This window comes from Lepidochelys kempii, chromosome 2 (genome assembly GCF_965140285.1).
Source record: "Lepidochelys kempii isolate rLepKem1 chromosome 2, rLepKem1.hap1, whole genome shotgun sequence".
Lineage (NCBI taxonomy): Eukaryota > Metazoa > Chordata > Testudines > Cheloniidae > Lepidochelys > Lepidochelys kempii.
The window spans coordinates 59681023-59697184 of record NC_136381.1 but is presented as its reverse complement, the minus strand read 5'-3'; the positions used below and the strand labels follow the sequence as shown (position 1 = coordinate 59697184).

Genomic DNA, 16162 nt, shown 5'->3' with positions numbered 1-16162 from the left:
AGAATCCCACCTAGCTGACAGAAACGGAGGTGCAGCTGAGTCACCCAGTGATTCCTAAGAATCATCAGGAATTGTCCCTCCCTTGTTGAAACACCATCCTGTATATAACATGCCAACCAAAAGTGATGATAAGGAAAACTTTATCATTAGAAAAAAGAAAAGGAGGACTTGTGGCACTTTAGAGACTAACAAATTTATTTGAGCATAAGCTTTCGTGAGTTACAGCTCACTTCATCGGATGAATGCATCATACATCCAATGAAGTGAGCTGTAGCTCACGAAAGCTTATGCTCAAATAAATTTGTTAGTCTCTAAGGTGCTACAAGTCCTCCTTTTCTTTTTGCAGATACAGACTAACACGGCTGCTACTCTGAAATTTATCATTAGAGATACTCCTTCAAATCATGAAAAAATAGCATATTTTAACAATAGATATGTAGCTTTTCATTTAAACAGAATGCAGTTTTTCCACATTTATAATTCCCTCTAATTTAGTGCATACATTTATTTTTGTCCATGTCAGGGAATACTTTCATTTCAGTAATATCACCCTTCTCAGCTTCAGTGTTGCCTTTCAGAGAAACTGTATCTCTGTTTTATTTATGCTATGCAGTTTATCAGAAACCCCTAAAACCACGATATCAGAATGAATGTCACCTTTCTGAATCATTTATTCTATTTACCATATCCATTCAGGATTTATAAATTCTAGGGCAAAAAACCATAGATTATGCATGAATTTAGCTTTACACATTTTCCATAGTTACAGCAATTGTGGTCCTTCTTCTTTCCAAGGACTCTTGCATGTCCAATACACTGTGGTCTAAATTCACAGTGGATGTTGGATGTTTTTGACCCCAAAGTCTAGCATGGCTTTAAGTCTTAAGAATCCTTTGACCCATTCGGAATATCATTATTATTGGTATTGCTATTGTAACTTAATGGGCAAATTCTATCTCTGCATGTCAGTGGGTGCTATTTGGGTGCATCTGTGGGTGGATTTGACTTTAAGCCTGAACTTGAAGCATTCCTTTTAGGTTATTCAGCACACATTTGATAGAAGATCAGAGAAGAATCTGTACTGATGATGTTGAGTCTTAAGTGCTGGCAAGGATATGTAGAAGATCCAGTAGAGGTGGTTACTTAGGTTATGTATGTTGTTTGGTGTCCATTAACAGACTCAACATGCGACCTAAGTGCAAATGCTTCCACTATTGACTTTCTTCCAAATTAAAGTAATCTTTAAACTGTCAGTCGGAAAGTAAATATCCTTAATGGAAAAATTGGCAAATAAATATGATTTCCTCATCTATCCAGCCTGACCCTAAAATATCTATCTTTAACTCTATATTTTGGAAGCTAATTTTGGGAACAAATGGTTACCTTTTTTGGTGGTAAAAAATGGGTTGAGGTTCAACTTTTTGAACAATACCTTCCATGCATTTCTTGCATACTTTGCAGTGATAAATAGGGGATCATTTTTATTATGCAATTTTAAATGTCCCTAAGTCTTCTGTGAATCATATTTTAAAGTGTCTTAAATACAAAGTTATCCAGTAAATATTCTTAGTGTGCATTTTAACAGTTTCCTGAAAACTTCTAGGGCTTTTTTCCCCTTCTTTCCATTTTCTAACTGACACTGTCAAGGTTTGCTAGCCTAAAATTTACCCTCCTTTTCATCACACAACTGTTTGCAAATGTTATTTCTGTAGGGTTGGTTTTTTTCCCGTCAATTCACTGCTTCAATACTTCTGCCCCCCATCAAAGTAAATAAAAATATCAGGGCCTGTAGCCTAGCGCTTGTGAGCAACCCTACAATAATAAATCCAGTCGTACATGTATGATGGAGGGAAAATATTTTTAATAAAAGAACAGATCTGACACTAATTTCTTAGAGATTATTTGTAAATGTAAGATAAAAAACAAGTTTAAAAATTATTTAAAATAATCTGTTGATTTCTTTTTAGCCTACAATAAATAATATTTAAGAAATACAAAATAAGTGAATTTCCACACCATTATGAACACTGAAGGTGTGATACAGATCAACAGAAGAAATTTGCAACATTAGTATTATAGATTACTGTATATCAATGTTCCTGAGTCAGTGGGCTTCAGAACCGTGAGTGATCTGATTTACTATATGATCTATAATAGGCAACCAGGTGAATTTTAACTTGATAAGTTAGTGTCTAACAGTGATACCATGCTAACTAGGAATGCAGGAACCTGGGAAGGTTTGTCCGTAAGATTTGGCAATCCCAAATTTGTCTTCCCTGTGCTTTACTGACAGAGGCCATCTTGGGGAGAGCTGCACCCACTTTCTCCTTATGTGCAATATTTGTATCGTGGTAAAACATCACAATGCAAATTAATATTTATATACCAGTCGTGCCCAGACACCTCAGTGAAGATCAGAGCCCCCTGTTTCCATTATGGAAATTCATAGGAAGAGGTGGGCCTCTACCCCTAAGGATTTATCATATCTGCTGAACCTGATTTTTTTCAGTGTTCTAGTTCAGTTCAGCAGACTAAAATGTGGCTAATATGTTATATATTATATACTATATATTCTTGCCAGCTAAGTACAGTACAGTTGGCAGTACGCTGCACACCGTTACCACTTGAAACTTCATGGTGAAAACTGAAATGGAGCTCAGATCTTCCTACACCAGTAGCACAGTCTGTCACCACTTGAGCTAAAATAAAACCTCCCTTAGCTATGAGTACTATAGCACCTGTGAGACACAACCACTTCTGATTCTGTCCAGCAGAGAAAAGGGGTACACAGCTACCGTTCACTACAATATTTCTACCCATACCATTTTATATTAATCATCATCAATACTAAATCATCCTTGTATAACAGGAAGGTGAAGGGAGTGTGATCTTAAAGTTGCTTTCAGCTGCACTCTTTTCCCCCCTTACTTGCTTTTTCTTGAATACCTCCAGCCTGAAAAGCAATATGCAAAGTTGCTTACTCAAGGGAACATTACAGAAATTGGACAGCACCTGTAAATGCAGTGTAGCTGTGTTATAGTTCTGGTTGCCTGTTTTTCAGGGGTTTATAGCTTGGTTATAAAACTTGTCTATATATTTAACATTAAAGTGTCTAGTGCAAATGTGCAGTAATTACCTTTCATAAAACTCTGAGCATGCCTACTGCTAAGACACCTTTCACAAATTGTCTAATTTCCTCCCTATGTGATAGGCTGCAGCAACTCCCTTGGAGCTGTCACAGTCTATTAGGTAAACAATGTTCATTTTAAATACTTCTTAAGTGGGGTATTTATTGTGCAGTAAACCACAATGACTCAGCCTGAGTGTCTATATATATTTTGTGCCTGAAGTATATTGAATAAAGACATATAACTTAATGTTGAGGTTGTGGTACAAACCAATAAGAATTTGGAAATTCAAAGCCAGGGCACAAACACTGTTGTTAATTCATTCACAGTTGTCTGTCTTGTTAACAGAGGGTGTAAGTTAAGATTGGAACTAGGCCAACACTAATATAAAGTTAAGGGATCATGAACTCAGAGCTGCTTTTTAGTTAATGCATCTGGTCCCCTATGCCTTTCAATTTACCCAATCAGGGACAAATTTTGCCCTCAAATGCAAACTCATAACTGCTAGTGAAGTCATCTGAGGACAAGATTTAATGCTCAGTTTTTTTATTGCTCTTTAACTGTAACGCCAGCACCAGCGTTCTCATTGAGGCATGTGCATCTGTTGTCATGCAGCTGAATTCCAGCTCCTGAGCAGAGCCAGACTGCCACTTATTAGCAAAATTCAGTTCTTTTATTACCTCTTCCTTCTCTAAGTTGCCATTGCATCTTCCAGCCATGTGAAGGAGATAGCTCTGCAGTGGCACCAACAATCCATGGTTGTAGACCAAAGCATCTCAGCTCCATGTAGAGAGTATTGGCCAGTTTCCCAGCTGATGTAAATTGGTATTGCTCCCTTGAAATTGATGTATCTGAAGATGTGTCCTGTGTTTAAAGACTCCATGAAGTCTCAGGACTTCATCCATAGTGGGATGGTGCTGAATATCACTTTCTCCTCTGCATTCACTTCAGTGGTTAAGTTGAAGGGCAGGGGGAAAACATGAAAGGAGTAAAGATATGTGAAAGTAGGAAAGAAATCAGAGAAAGTAAGTGAGATGAGGAATAAATGAAGTGAGACACAGGAAGGGAAAAGGGAACGAAAAAAGGTAGAGAACTGGAGTTGAGGAAGAGAAAAGAAAGCTGTAAGTGGGAATAGAAAAGTATTAAATTAAAAGAATGAGAAAGAGAGAAGGAAATAAACATGAAAAAATAAAAAACATATACAGCTTTAAGGTTATCAAATGAATGTTTCATTTGTGCACGTGCCTACATTTTGTCTTTGATGTAACCTTGATGGAGAGATTGGGGATCCAGAGACCTAGCTTGAGGTTGTGAAGCCAGGGTAAAGGACATCTTGGTGTTCATTTGGGGGAAAGGTAGAGGACTGAGGGAAAATACATTGATCATAGCTTTCTTCTTCTGCTCATTCATGCATTGTATAGATCTTAAGACCAGAAGAGATCATTATAGTATTCTAGACTATAACATATGGTCAGTTCATAACTATTCTGTCTTGGATTTGGGATCACTGATAGTAAGAAAATTACATTGTAGAATTCTAAACTATTTCACACTTAGATACCCTTTTAATGAACAAAACCATTCAAGGGAAGCTGTGAAATACATTTCATACATATTTCATCCAAGAGTATTTATTGATTAAATCTATGCATAGACAGTTTAAAAAAAAATAGATCCTATTAAGAGGTGGAAAAGACTTACTAGAGAATTGAATCAACCTCCAATGGAGGAAGTAAGAATTACAGCTACTGCTATATTTGATATTAGGGGGAAAAATAATTACTCAGAATTTTTAAAGAGTACTACATGTGTAAATAGTATTAAAAATAGAGCTGTGTTTTTAAATGTGTGTTTATATCTAATAGATACAATAACTCCTCTGGTGCAATCCTATAAATATCTATAATGATGGCCACACTCTTCTACTATCATAGGAACCATTTAGAAGTAAACATTGAGAGGAAAATGCAAATGATTATGGCTCTTGTAAGCCCCTCTCAGTAGGGATTTATGTGAAAGTGTCCATATAATTGTAACGTTTTAGAAGACAAGCAAATACGTACAGGCTTTTTCTCTTTCAGATATAACTTACTGTAACTGGATCGGTCAAAGTAAAGTAAATATGTAGAAGAGATGATTTTCTTATTGGGCGTAGGATCTTTAGCGCATCTCATAAAGCTGGAGTGAGCTGTCACAGTGCTGTGATTCATAATCAGTATTTGAAAACATAAGTGAATAAAAATGTGCTGCGATTATTAAACTAAGCTGCAGGTGACTTCAGGCATTGAGCTTTTATTAGCAAAGTTGGCTATGGTTATATGTAGGGTATTCAAGAATATTTGACTTAACGTCTTTTTTCTCTTTTGCGTTGCTGTAAACTGTATGGCTGTTGTTTTCCTGGGGACATACATGAAGTTCATTTCAGGAGTTGTTTTAGTTGTGTCCTGACCACAGCAGCAGTGGCACAATAGGATACTAGTCAGGTGTTTAAGTTTAACATTCAGGCTGTTTTCTTCACCCTTCAACCACCGTGGGAACAGCTCAGAAACGAGCAGAGCAACCGTTATTTGATGGAAGGAAGAAGCTTGTGTGGCTCTGCTGTGTGAGTGGGGCTGAAGGATTCCAGGAGGAACTGCATCCACTCTCATTTTGCCAGAAGGATAGTTCCCAGTAAGAATACATCATTCTGAGGGAATCCTCAGGACTCTCAGAAAGACATGAAGGACCACTATTGGCGGAGAAGTCTGGGCATTACAAAACAATCAAAAAATAACTTTAATGTTAATGCAGTGTATTTGGAAGGGACCTCAGGAGGTCATCTAGTCTGACCCTCTGCTCAAAGCAGGACCAATCGCCAATTTCTGCCCCAGAGCCCTAAATGGCCCCCTCAAAGATTGAACTCACAACCCTGGGTTTAGTAGGCCAATGCTCAAACCACTGAGCTATCCCTCTCCCCCAGAATTCAAGATTCAAGAGTATGTATTAGTAGTACTCATAACATCATGTTGGAAGCTCTATATAAGATTCTGCTAATCAGTCCTCAAAGTATTGTCCCCATCTTTCTGATAGAGATGTATTAAGGCCACAATTTTCAAACACTGAATTAAATTCCTATCAAAGCACCTAACTGAAGAGGTCTGTTTTGTTTTGTTGTTTTTAAGATGCCTAAGATGTTCAGCCGCCCTGAAAATCAGGCCAATTTTATTTCTGTACCTAACTATGCATTTAGGTATTTAACGTGAGGTACTAAAGCTTGTGAACATTTTGACTGAAGGGCCTGCCTACACACTGATTTAGAAACAGATATCGTTAAATCAGTGCAAGACCCTAGTGTAGATTCAGTTATATTGACATAAAGGGGAGTATATTGACATAGATTGTTTCCATAAATTCACTTTTCCATTGACTGTGTCCAGAGCACTGCCAGCCCATGGCAGGGCAGCTCTCAGTCCCTTGGCCACAGTTTTAAGGAAATGGTACATGATAAAAATTTACCAAGGTAAGATGATTAAAATACAGCAACCTGTGGCAGTGTAGTTGTGTGTCTCCTAAAAGAAGTGGGCTAAGAGTTTTAAATATCTTTCTCGAGTATGGCATTTTAAGACTGATAATGGTATGTAAAGGAAGTAAAAGTCCAACTGCTTTCTAATATCCAAATGAGAAAACAGTGGAACCCTGTGCAAAAATCCAGGTGGAATCTTCCACTTGGATTCCCGGCTGTTGGCACTAGAACCAAACAGACATTGTGCAGACCAGCTGGAAGGAATCCTGCTTTCTCTAATTCCTTCTTCCTCACTACGATACTCGCAACATGTACAAAGCTGGTCTCAGCAATTCCCTTCCAGACCAAATTGCTTTCCCCTCAAGGCTGGTATAAACAGCAAGTCAAAGGCATCCAGATGAGAATGTCCATGGTCACACTCTGTCTACCCTGAAGGGTCTTCCCCTCCCTTCTCCAACAGGCTGTATATGACTTATTCTGCACATTTTTGGCATAGTCTATTAGAGCATGACTGGGGGTGTAATACACTTGCTGTTTCCTCTGTCCTTGTACATAAAACATGTGGAGACAGCAATGTTTGTGTCCTGTGGCTGCAGGATTTTGAGTGGACACACTAAAGGATGCAGGTCTCGACACTGGCCTCTGTTAAGGGAGTGAGTTAATAGTTTCATGCACTGACATAAATCAAATCAGAATTTGTCCCTTTTTCATAGAATCCTCTAATTGACCTGATCTCAGTCTTTCCCTCTCATCTACATTTTTTTCCTGATTCATGTTAGAAATTCCAAGTCACAGAACAAAGAAACAAAGTTTGTATTTTCAAAGAAAAAAGAGGGGAGGGAGGATTGGTGAAAACAGCCCTTACAGCTGTACTCTGTGGCTGAGTAAACTAACGCTTTTTACTTGCCCTTTTCAAGGATGTGTTTAGTCTAGATTCCCTTGATTTATATATCTTTTTTGGCTGGGTTGTATTTTTTTAATGCAGATTTCCAATGATTTCATTCAAATTCATGTTTGCCTAGGACGATAGAATGTTTTGAGACGAATGTGAGTGAACTTAATCCTTACAATGTTTTCCTCCTCAAATCTTCATTTATAGAATTGTTTAGCCTTCAAAGGCATTCATTGCCTGTTATGTGCTACAAAAAGAATCCGAAATAGACAGAGCTTGGAATTGCATTGGGAAATCATCTTTATTTTTCCTCTCACAGAAGTGGCAGTGCATTGAGGATTCTTCTGGCAAGCTTCGAATTCACAAGTGTAAGGGATCCAGCGACATGTTCGCGATCAGAAAGAGAACACGAAGCATACACTCCCAGGGATACAGCAATAAAGACAAAGAATGCATCTGTGCAGATGCTGATTACCGAACCAGCAGGACCCAGAGAAAAAATCAAAGACAGTTCATGAGAAACCCCAGTGCCCAAAGTAGGTGATCTCAGAGCTCTTAGATACTCAGGAAAGGGGGCATTGGGTTAACTGAGCGGTGTTTTACCAGCAAGGAGTTGTTTTCACCTGGATATATGATGAATGCACATGTAATTTGCAGTCGGTACTTGAGTAATTACTGCTTTAAAAAAAAAATCAAAAGCTACCAGAATCTGTTATCACGATAAGAAATGTTATTTAGGCCAGTTTGTAGCAATGATGATGATTTGGTGCCACCTATTGTACGGGTTGGAGATAAAACCTGCAGAGTAAATTACAGAGTCTAGGTAATTATTACAGGCATAGTAGCCTGAGCAAGCATTTTCTTTCATCACTAATATTCAGTTAACATGTTTGGATATTTGCAGTAGACTTTTTTTTGTTTTTTTGCATCTCAAACATTAAAGCCTTCTGATTGCTGTCAAAGTGAAAGCCTACTCACCTGAAGTTTTTAAGTGCCAGTAAAACAGCCTGCTTGTAACTTAACGAGTTAGAATCTAGTGCCCTCTAGTGGAGTGTGATGTAAAGGGAAACTGCCATCAAGTTTAAAATACCAATGCTTAATTTTCTGTGTTAAGCACTGAGAAAACATAACTACTTTGAAAAGCAGGTGTCAATTAATATAAGAATATAAGAGTGACAATACTGAGTCAGACCAATGGTCCATATAGCCCCATACCCTGTCTTCCAACAATGGTAAATGCCAGATGCTTCAAAGGACATGAACAGAAGAGGGCAATTATCAAGTGGTCTCTGTCGTCCAGTCCCAGTATCTGGCAGTCAGAGGCTTAGGAACACCTGGAGCATGGAGTTGCATCTCTGACCATCATAGCTAATAGCCATTGATGAACCTATCCTCCATGAACTTACCTAATTCTGTCTTGAATTTATTTTGGCCTTCACAACATCCCCCGCAACAAGTTCCACAGGGCGACTGTGTGTTGTGTAAAAAGAAAAGGAGTACTTGTGGCACCTTAGAAACTAACAAATTTATTTGAGCATAAGCTTTCTTGAGCTACAGCTCACTTCATCGGATGTGTGTTGTGTGAAGTACTTGCTTTTGTTTGTTTTGAACCTCCTGTCTATTAATTTCATTGCGAGACCACTGGTTCTTGTGTTATGTGAAGGAATAAATAACACTTCCTTATTCACTTTCTTCACACCATTCATGATTTTATAGACCTCTATCATATCCCCCCCTCAGTCATCTCTTGTCTAAGCTGAAACGTCCCCATCTTTTTAATCTCTCCTCATACAGAAGCTGTTCCATACCCTTAATCATGTTTTTTTGCCCTTCTCTGTACCTTTTTCAATTCTAATATATCTTTTTAAAGATGGGGTGACCAGAACTGCTTTCAGTATTCCAGGTGTGGGTGTACCATGAATTGATACAGTGGTATTATGATATTTATTGTCTTATTATCTATCCCTTTCCTAATGGTGCCTAACATCCAAAAGCTTTTTGGACTGCTACTGCACATAGAGTGGATGTTTTCAGAGAACTATCCACAATGACTCCAAGATCTCTTTCTTTAGCAGTAACAGTTAATTTAGAATCCATCATTTTGTATGTATAGTTGGGATTATGTTTTCCATATGCACTATTTTACATTCATCAACACTGAATTCATCAGTCATTTTGTTGCCCCGTCACCCAGTTTTGTGAGATCCCTTTGTAACTCTTCTCAATCAGCTTTGGATTTAACTATTTTGAGTCATTTTGTATCATCTGCAAACTTTGCCACCTCATTGTTTACCCTTTTTTCCAGATCATTTATGAAAATGTTGAACACTGGTCCGAGTGCAGATCCCCAGGGGACACCGCTATTTCCTCTCTCCATTCTGAAAACTGACCATTTGTTCCTACCCTTTGTTTCCTGTCTTTTAACAAGTTACTGATCCATGGGAGGACCTTCTTTTTATCCTATTAGTTTGCTTAAGAGCCTTTGGTGAAAACTTGTCAAAAAGTTTCTGAAAGTCCAAGTACACTATCTCTACTGGATCACCCTTGTCTACATGTTTGTTGATCCCCTCATAGAGTTCAAATAAATTGGTGAGGTATGATTTTCCTTTACAAAAGCCATGTAAAGGGCTTAACGAAAATATATATTCTGTTTCTTCACTGAGATCAGCATTTTCCATCTTCTCATGTTTGGTGTGTTTTCTATTCTAACACTCTTGCCAAGAGCAGCTGGGTTCAGGTAGCCTGAGTCAAGGACAGACTGTATTCCACTGGGTCTAGACAGCATTGTGGGTTATGGAATTTACATGAAATTTTGTGTAAGCACACAAAAATTTTACAAAAATTACAAGAGACTGCACGTATATATGATGTTGCAGAAAAAATTATGATACTATATTGTATTATTTCAGGTATAGCCTGTGATGATATAATTAAAGCCTGTAACATTCTTCAGAGGACAGAAGTTACAGTTGTGCATTCAGCCATAACTTAGGCATTTCCTGACTTTGGGGTCTCTAATTGTTCAACCTAAGTGTTGCATTAACATAGTTTCTTGTGTTTAATAATGTTATACTCCAATGAACTCCATTAGAATTGACTCTTGCTGGCTAGAATCAGCATCATCGGTACGTCATAAGCAATCAGCTACTGGAGCGTCTCCTAGAAAACTCTGTTTTTGAAGCAGCAAGATCCAAGTTCTGTCCCCCCTATCAAAGTAAAGTTACAACTGGCCATAGTGACAGCTGTGAAGCCCTAGAAGACCATGGATTTGTTACAATACAAATCCTTCTCTTTCCAGGCTATCTCTATAGCAATAATTGTTGCAGTCGTCTCCTGCAGCTTATAGGTTTGTCTTCCTATGCCTGAAAATTATCTTGCCTCATTTTTCACTTCATCCCATCTTTTTTCACTAATAAACAAAGCTGGCAAGAGACTAGAACTGTGATTATTTTCAATTCAGACCTGAGGCTACCTCACATCTTCCCACAGAAGAAACACCTGGGAGGGGCCAGGTCGGGGCAAAATTTCTCTGAGATCCAATTTGTGAAGTTGCCTTCAGCCACCCTCTGTTGGAAGGACTTGGGTGTAGGGAGTCAGAAGGACACAGGTTTTGAAGTCCGTGCCATTTCTGAGAACCAGGAGCCTTTCTAAAGAGACAGCCAAGCTAGGAGCTGTACTGCAGAGATTGCTTCTATTCTGCTGGGGCCCCTTCCATCAGGAGCTGTGCTGCCATTGGCCACTCAGTAACAGCCATGAAGTGGATGCAGTGGAAGTATTGAGCCATGAGCTTTACTACTTCCTACCCAGCTATCGGTATGGAAATCTGTGAGCAGAGCAGGCTCTGGCACGACAGAAAGGAGCACCTCTTCATCCCCTGTCCCAGCCTAACCTCTTGCTTCAAATCCCCTCTGAGTTCCGTCCAAGCTGCATACAGTCTGAAGGGCCTGGTGATTGTGGGGCACAGTGTAAGGGCAGCTCAGGCCCCAGTTTTTCAGATTTCCTACTGATAAGATTGGAATATTTCCAAACTGTATATCAGTCATTTGATTAATAAAGATCATGGGAGGAGTTTGTAGTCTTGCAAGGGTTTGTTTCAGTGTTTCAGTGTTTGTTTCATTCACCCTGGAAATCTTTGCCTATTCCTTCACTCTAGACTATAGGTTTTTACATCAGAGAGACTTCGTAACTGGTTTTCTCTTCTGAAAGGTGGACATCTTCACTGACTTAGTAGGACACTTTTTTAGAGCTGACAGCTCTAAAAAAGGTATCCACCGAAATAGTTTAGGTGAGGATTATGTCATTTGAAAAAAATTTTAAATGAGGCTCACTATCAATGCTTCCAAAAGATTCTTACAGAGAGGTTTCATGTCGTTGTCTCAGAGAAACTAGCAGAAAGCTTGTGATATGATCTGCAGTATCTGTCACTCCATACCTTTTCAGAACTCTCCAGGAATCATTTCATCCTATGTTATACTACAAGATAAATGAGAACTGTTAATGACAATAGTAATTTTACATATAGTATTTCATATCAGACATGGATTTTGAGTGTTGAAATACTTCACCTATTCTATCTCATCCCATAATGTTTGCCAAAATCTCCCCATACAACAACACACTAGCACTGGACTTTTAACACATGTATAATTAAATGCCATAAGAGTTTTGTTACAAAAGATGGTGTCTCTTTCTACCATTTCAAATGTGTTGTTATCTATTGAGTAATAGCAGTGTGCTCAGCACTTCTGAAATTTACAGGAAAAATTTCCCCCATCCCATTGATCTTACAAACTTACTCATGTATGAATTAATACATTGCTCGGTGTGGGTGTGGTTGGGTGGGTTTGGGGAGGCCAGGGGTGGAATGCAGCATGGTGTGATGTAACATATAGGTTTTATCAACATGAGTTTGGGATAGCTACATTGCTCACAAATGGGGAAAAAAGTGAATTGTGGAGGTCATCCAAGGTCAGTCCAAATAAATTTTTATACCATCATGTATTCCATGTATGCCACGTGTCTAACAGTAAAAAACTAACCAAACAAAAATACCTTAACAATGTTTTAGAAGGTATTTAACATGTTATTTGGGAGGGTATTTTTAATATCTCCATCTTTAAAGCCAGGTGTCTTAGTTACCATGAGTCCACCTGTATAGGACTTGCAGCAACCCATAAAAACTTCTGTATTTCTATGTATTTCTATGTTTAAAGTTGTGACATTTCTAAGTCCAGAGTCTCAGTCCCTTCCAGGGGTAGAAATGAGTGCCGGATCCCCATGAGAGTGGGAGAATCTTGTCATTTCTAGCTCTGCAATGCAGCAAAATATCAGAGCACCATGATATGCTTATACCTGGAAAAGCCATCTCAGCTACATAACTGAATCTTGTCCTTTTAATGTCTAACTTTGAAAGGAAAAAGTGCCACCATCTCTTAAACAAGTTATTTTGGACCCCCTGCACCTTGATTCTCAGAAGTACTGAGCTCCCACAGTTCCCATTGATTTCAGTTGAAGATTTGGTTTCTCAACATGTCTGAAAATCAGGCCCTGGTTGTATAAAGTTGAATACATAAGAATTACAGCACCCAAAGTAAGAGGCCACTTCTTCAAATTTGGACCTTAATTTGCCAAAGATCGTCAAGGAAGTCTTTGCAAAGCCATAAATAGATCTGAGATCTCCAAGTCTGTGCTTTGTTACAAGTCCATCCTTCTTGCCCTTTGAAATTTGCTGCCTGTTTATGAAATCCATTTTTGTATATCTATAAGCATGAATATGTTTTCCTCTCCTGTTGCAGAATACAAACCACGATTTGTTCATACTCGCCAAACTCGGTCCTTGTCTGTGGAATTTGAAGGTGAAATATTTGACATAAACCTGGAGGAGGAGGAACTACAAGTGTCACACTCCAAAAGTATTAGTAAGCGCCATGACACTGAAAATGAGGAGGATTCAGAAGATAGTGATGATGGTGAAGAAGAAGAAATGATAGCTGATGGCACCAATGCTGTTGGACAACCTGATTCTGTCAGAGTGACACACAAGTATGAATGCTTTATATTGTTTTTCTTGAAGTAAAATTTCTCCCACATTTTGCATTTTCTTCTTTATCCTTTTCTTTGTGTTTTTCAGTATTTTACACTTTATATAACACAACACAATAATATAATAAAAGAATGATTTTATAATTTTGCCCTCTCCTACACAGGTCAAGCCAATGGGATGAGTTGTACCTTTGTAAGTGAGGGCAGAATTGGGCCTAGCGATTCCAGCTTTCCTAGCTGTGTGTATTAATGTAAGACTTGGCACCAGAGACTCAAATAAAGCAAATTAAGCCTATGTACAACTGAGTAGAGATGGACAGCAAATAGTTTTCCCATCCTGCAAGCGTTTTTCAGATTTTAAAAAATTTCCCCAATTTTTTAAATCAGAACAAATCAGAACAAAAAGTGAACATCTCAAAAAATTTTGCAAACCAATAATCCAAAAAAAAGGACCAGGTCAATCAAAACATTTCATTTAGATAATTTCATAATAGTTCATTTCAATGTTGACCATCTATATTTTTTAACCTTTTTACTATAAATTAACTAACATTTCCAATCCAGAAAACGAAACATTTTTTCAAAAGTTTTTCAAATCTGGAGATTCATCAGAACTGACTCTTTTCCACAAACAGTTTTGGGTTAAACAAATCAACACTTTCCAATGAAAGAATGTTTTATCAGAAAATTTCCAATCAGCTCTATAATTCACTTTCAATGACAGGGATTGGAGTAGGAGACTCTGTACACCTTTTCCATCTCTAACTCCTATGGGTCTATGACTTTCCATTTTCTTCTGAAGCAGAGGCATAAGGAAATCAAATTGAAGCAGGGCAGGTGAAGGGTGTGTCCCTAGAATCTCAGAAATACACAGTTAAGGAAGTTGTGTGAGAATGTCAGTAAGGGAAACTTTGGGAAAACAGTATGCAGGTATTTATCTCTCAGTCTATTCTCAGTTAAAGAGACAAGGTAGGTAAGGTGAATCTTTTACTGGACCAACTTTTATTGGTGAGAGGGAAAAGCTTTCGAGCTAAGCAGAGCTCTTCTTCAGATCACCTGAAAAAGAGCTCTGTGTAGCTCAAAAGCTTGTCTCTCTCACTAACGGAAATTGGTCCAATAAAAGATATTACCTCACCCACCTTGTCTCTCTCTAACAACCTGGGACCAATACAGTACAGCAACACTAGATATTCTCAGTTAAGTCAGTCTTGGCCTTCTCACTGTTGTTTTCTCTTGCTAGAACCGTTATCCTGAATAGCTGTCTTTAATCCATTTATTTTGTTCATAACTATAGATACTTTAGCACGCAACTATTCACATTGTTTATGACTTGAACTCTCTTCTGTATCACAGCAAATTGATGAGGCATTAATTCATTACTTTGGACAATCATGTCCCATTCTTACCAATTGTGTGCTCATAGATGGGGATTCATGGTAGTGTGCCGAGATTGTGAGGAAAAAACCTACCTCTCTGCAGCTGGTGGCTGTACAAGCAGTGGCAATTCTGATTAAAGGGAGATTAAGAATTTGATGGAGTTTTATACTTTGGTTTTGTTTCTGATTGGACTGAGAATCCCCAGCATGTTAATGGTGTTGCATCTTAACATAGCAGGCACAGAGCCCGTGCCAAGAAGGAGTTTTCTCCATGTTGGAGAGAAAACAGATGGAGGCAATTATTTGGGACTACTAAACCAACACACATCCCTGGCTGCCATTGTTGAGTCTAAATCAAGGGTAGCCAAATCATGGCACCTGAGCCACATGCAGCTCTTTTACAGTTAAAGTGCGCTCGTGGACCCAACCCCCCCCAAGCACCCCTCCCATTCCCCACCTACCAGACTGCAGGATGGGGAGCTCGGGGTTTCTGCCCTATGGTGGGGTGGTAGAGCTAGGGGCTTCTGCCCATCATGGAGAGGGGGGTCTAGGGACTTCAGCCCCATGGGATGCACCTGCCAGGGCTTGGGGTTTATCCCTTAGCTCCACTACCCTGCCACCAGGCAGAAACTCCAAGCCCTGGCAGGTGTGCCCAGCTCTTAAACTTCTGAAGACTATAGTCTGCGACTCAGAGGGTCAGTAAGTTTGGCCACCACTGGTCTATTTTATTACTTATCAGAGGGCAGAGTACAACTGGAAAACTTTATAGGGAGGAGAGGACAGGAAGAGACTTTGGAAGAAGGGGGAAGAGGCGAATGTGCACAAGGAACGCTATTGATCTCTCTCCGCTGTTCTGTTAAATGCATCTATAGGTGTTTTATTCTTCCAAATGACACCATTCACTGTGAGAGGGAACTCTACCAATCATCCAGAGCCTGGAAGGACCACAAGGCCTACATTGATAAGGAGGTTAGAGGGATTTCAAAATCTATTCTTAATAAAGATTCTAAACTCTGATGTCATCACAGTAACTCTGCATATAAATGTGCTTTGCAGATTGAAGCTCTCCAAGATAAAATTAAGAATTTAAGGGAAGTGAGAGGACACCTAAAAAGAAGAAAACCTGATGAATGTGATTGTAGCAAAAAGAGGTAAGAAAAATTCACCTGAAGCACTGTTTTCCTTACTGATTTACTTTACTGAACTCATGAGCTTTTATACA

At 38.8% G+C, this 16162-nt stretch overlaps 1 protein-coding gene across 2 annotated transcripts in view; it reads left to right on the top strand.

Moving 5' to 3' along the window:
• Window positions 1-16162, top strand: part of SULF1 (sulfatase 1) — a 153369-nt gene that overhangs the window by 111927 nt on the left and 25280 nt on the right. For both annotated transcript variants that reach the window (XM_073330899.2, XM_073330901.2), the window contains 4 exons: window positions 7842-8058; window positions 13318-13564; window positions 15813-15909; window positions 15997-16091. In XM_073330899.2, coding sequence (XP_073187000.2) covers window positions 7842-8058; window positions 13318-13564; window positions 15813-15909; window positions 15997-16091 — 656 coding nt within the window. The remainder of the gene's footprint in view (window positions 1-7841; window positions 8059-13317; window positions 13565-15812; window positions 15910-15996; window positions 16092-16162) is intronic.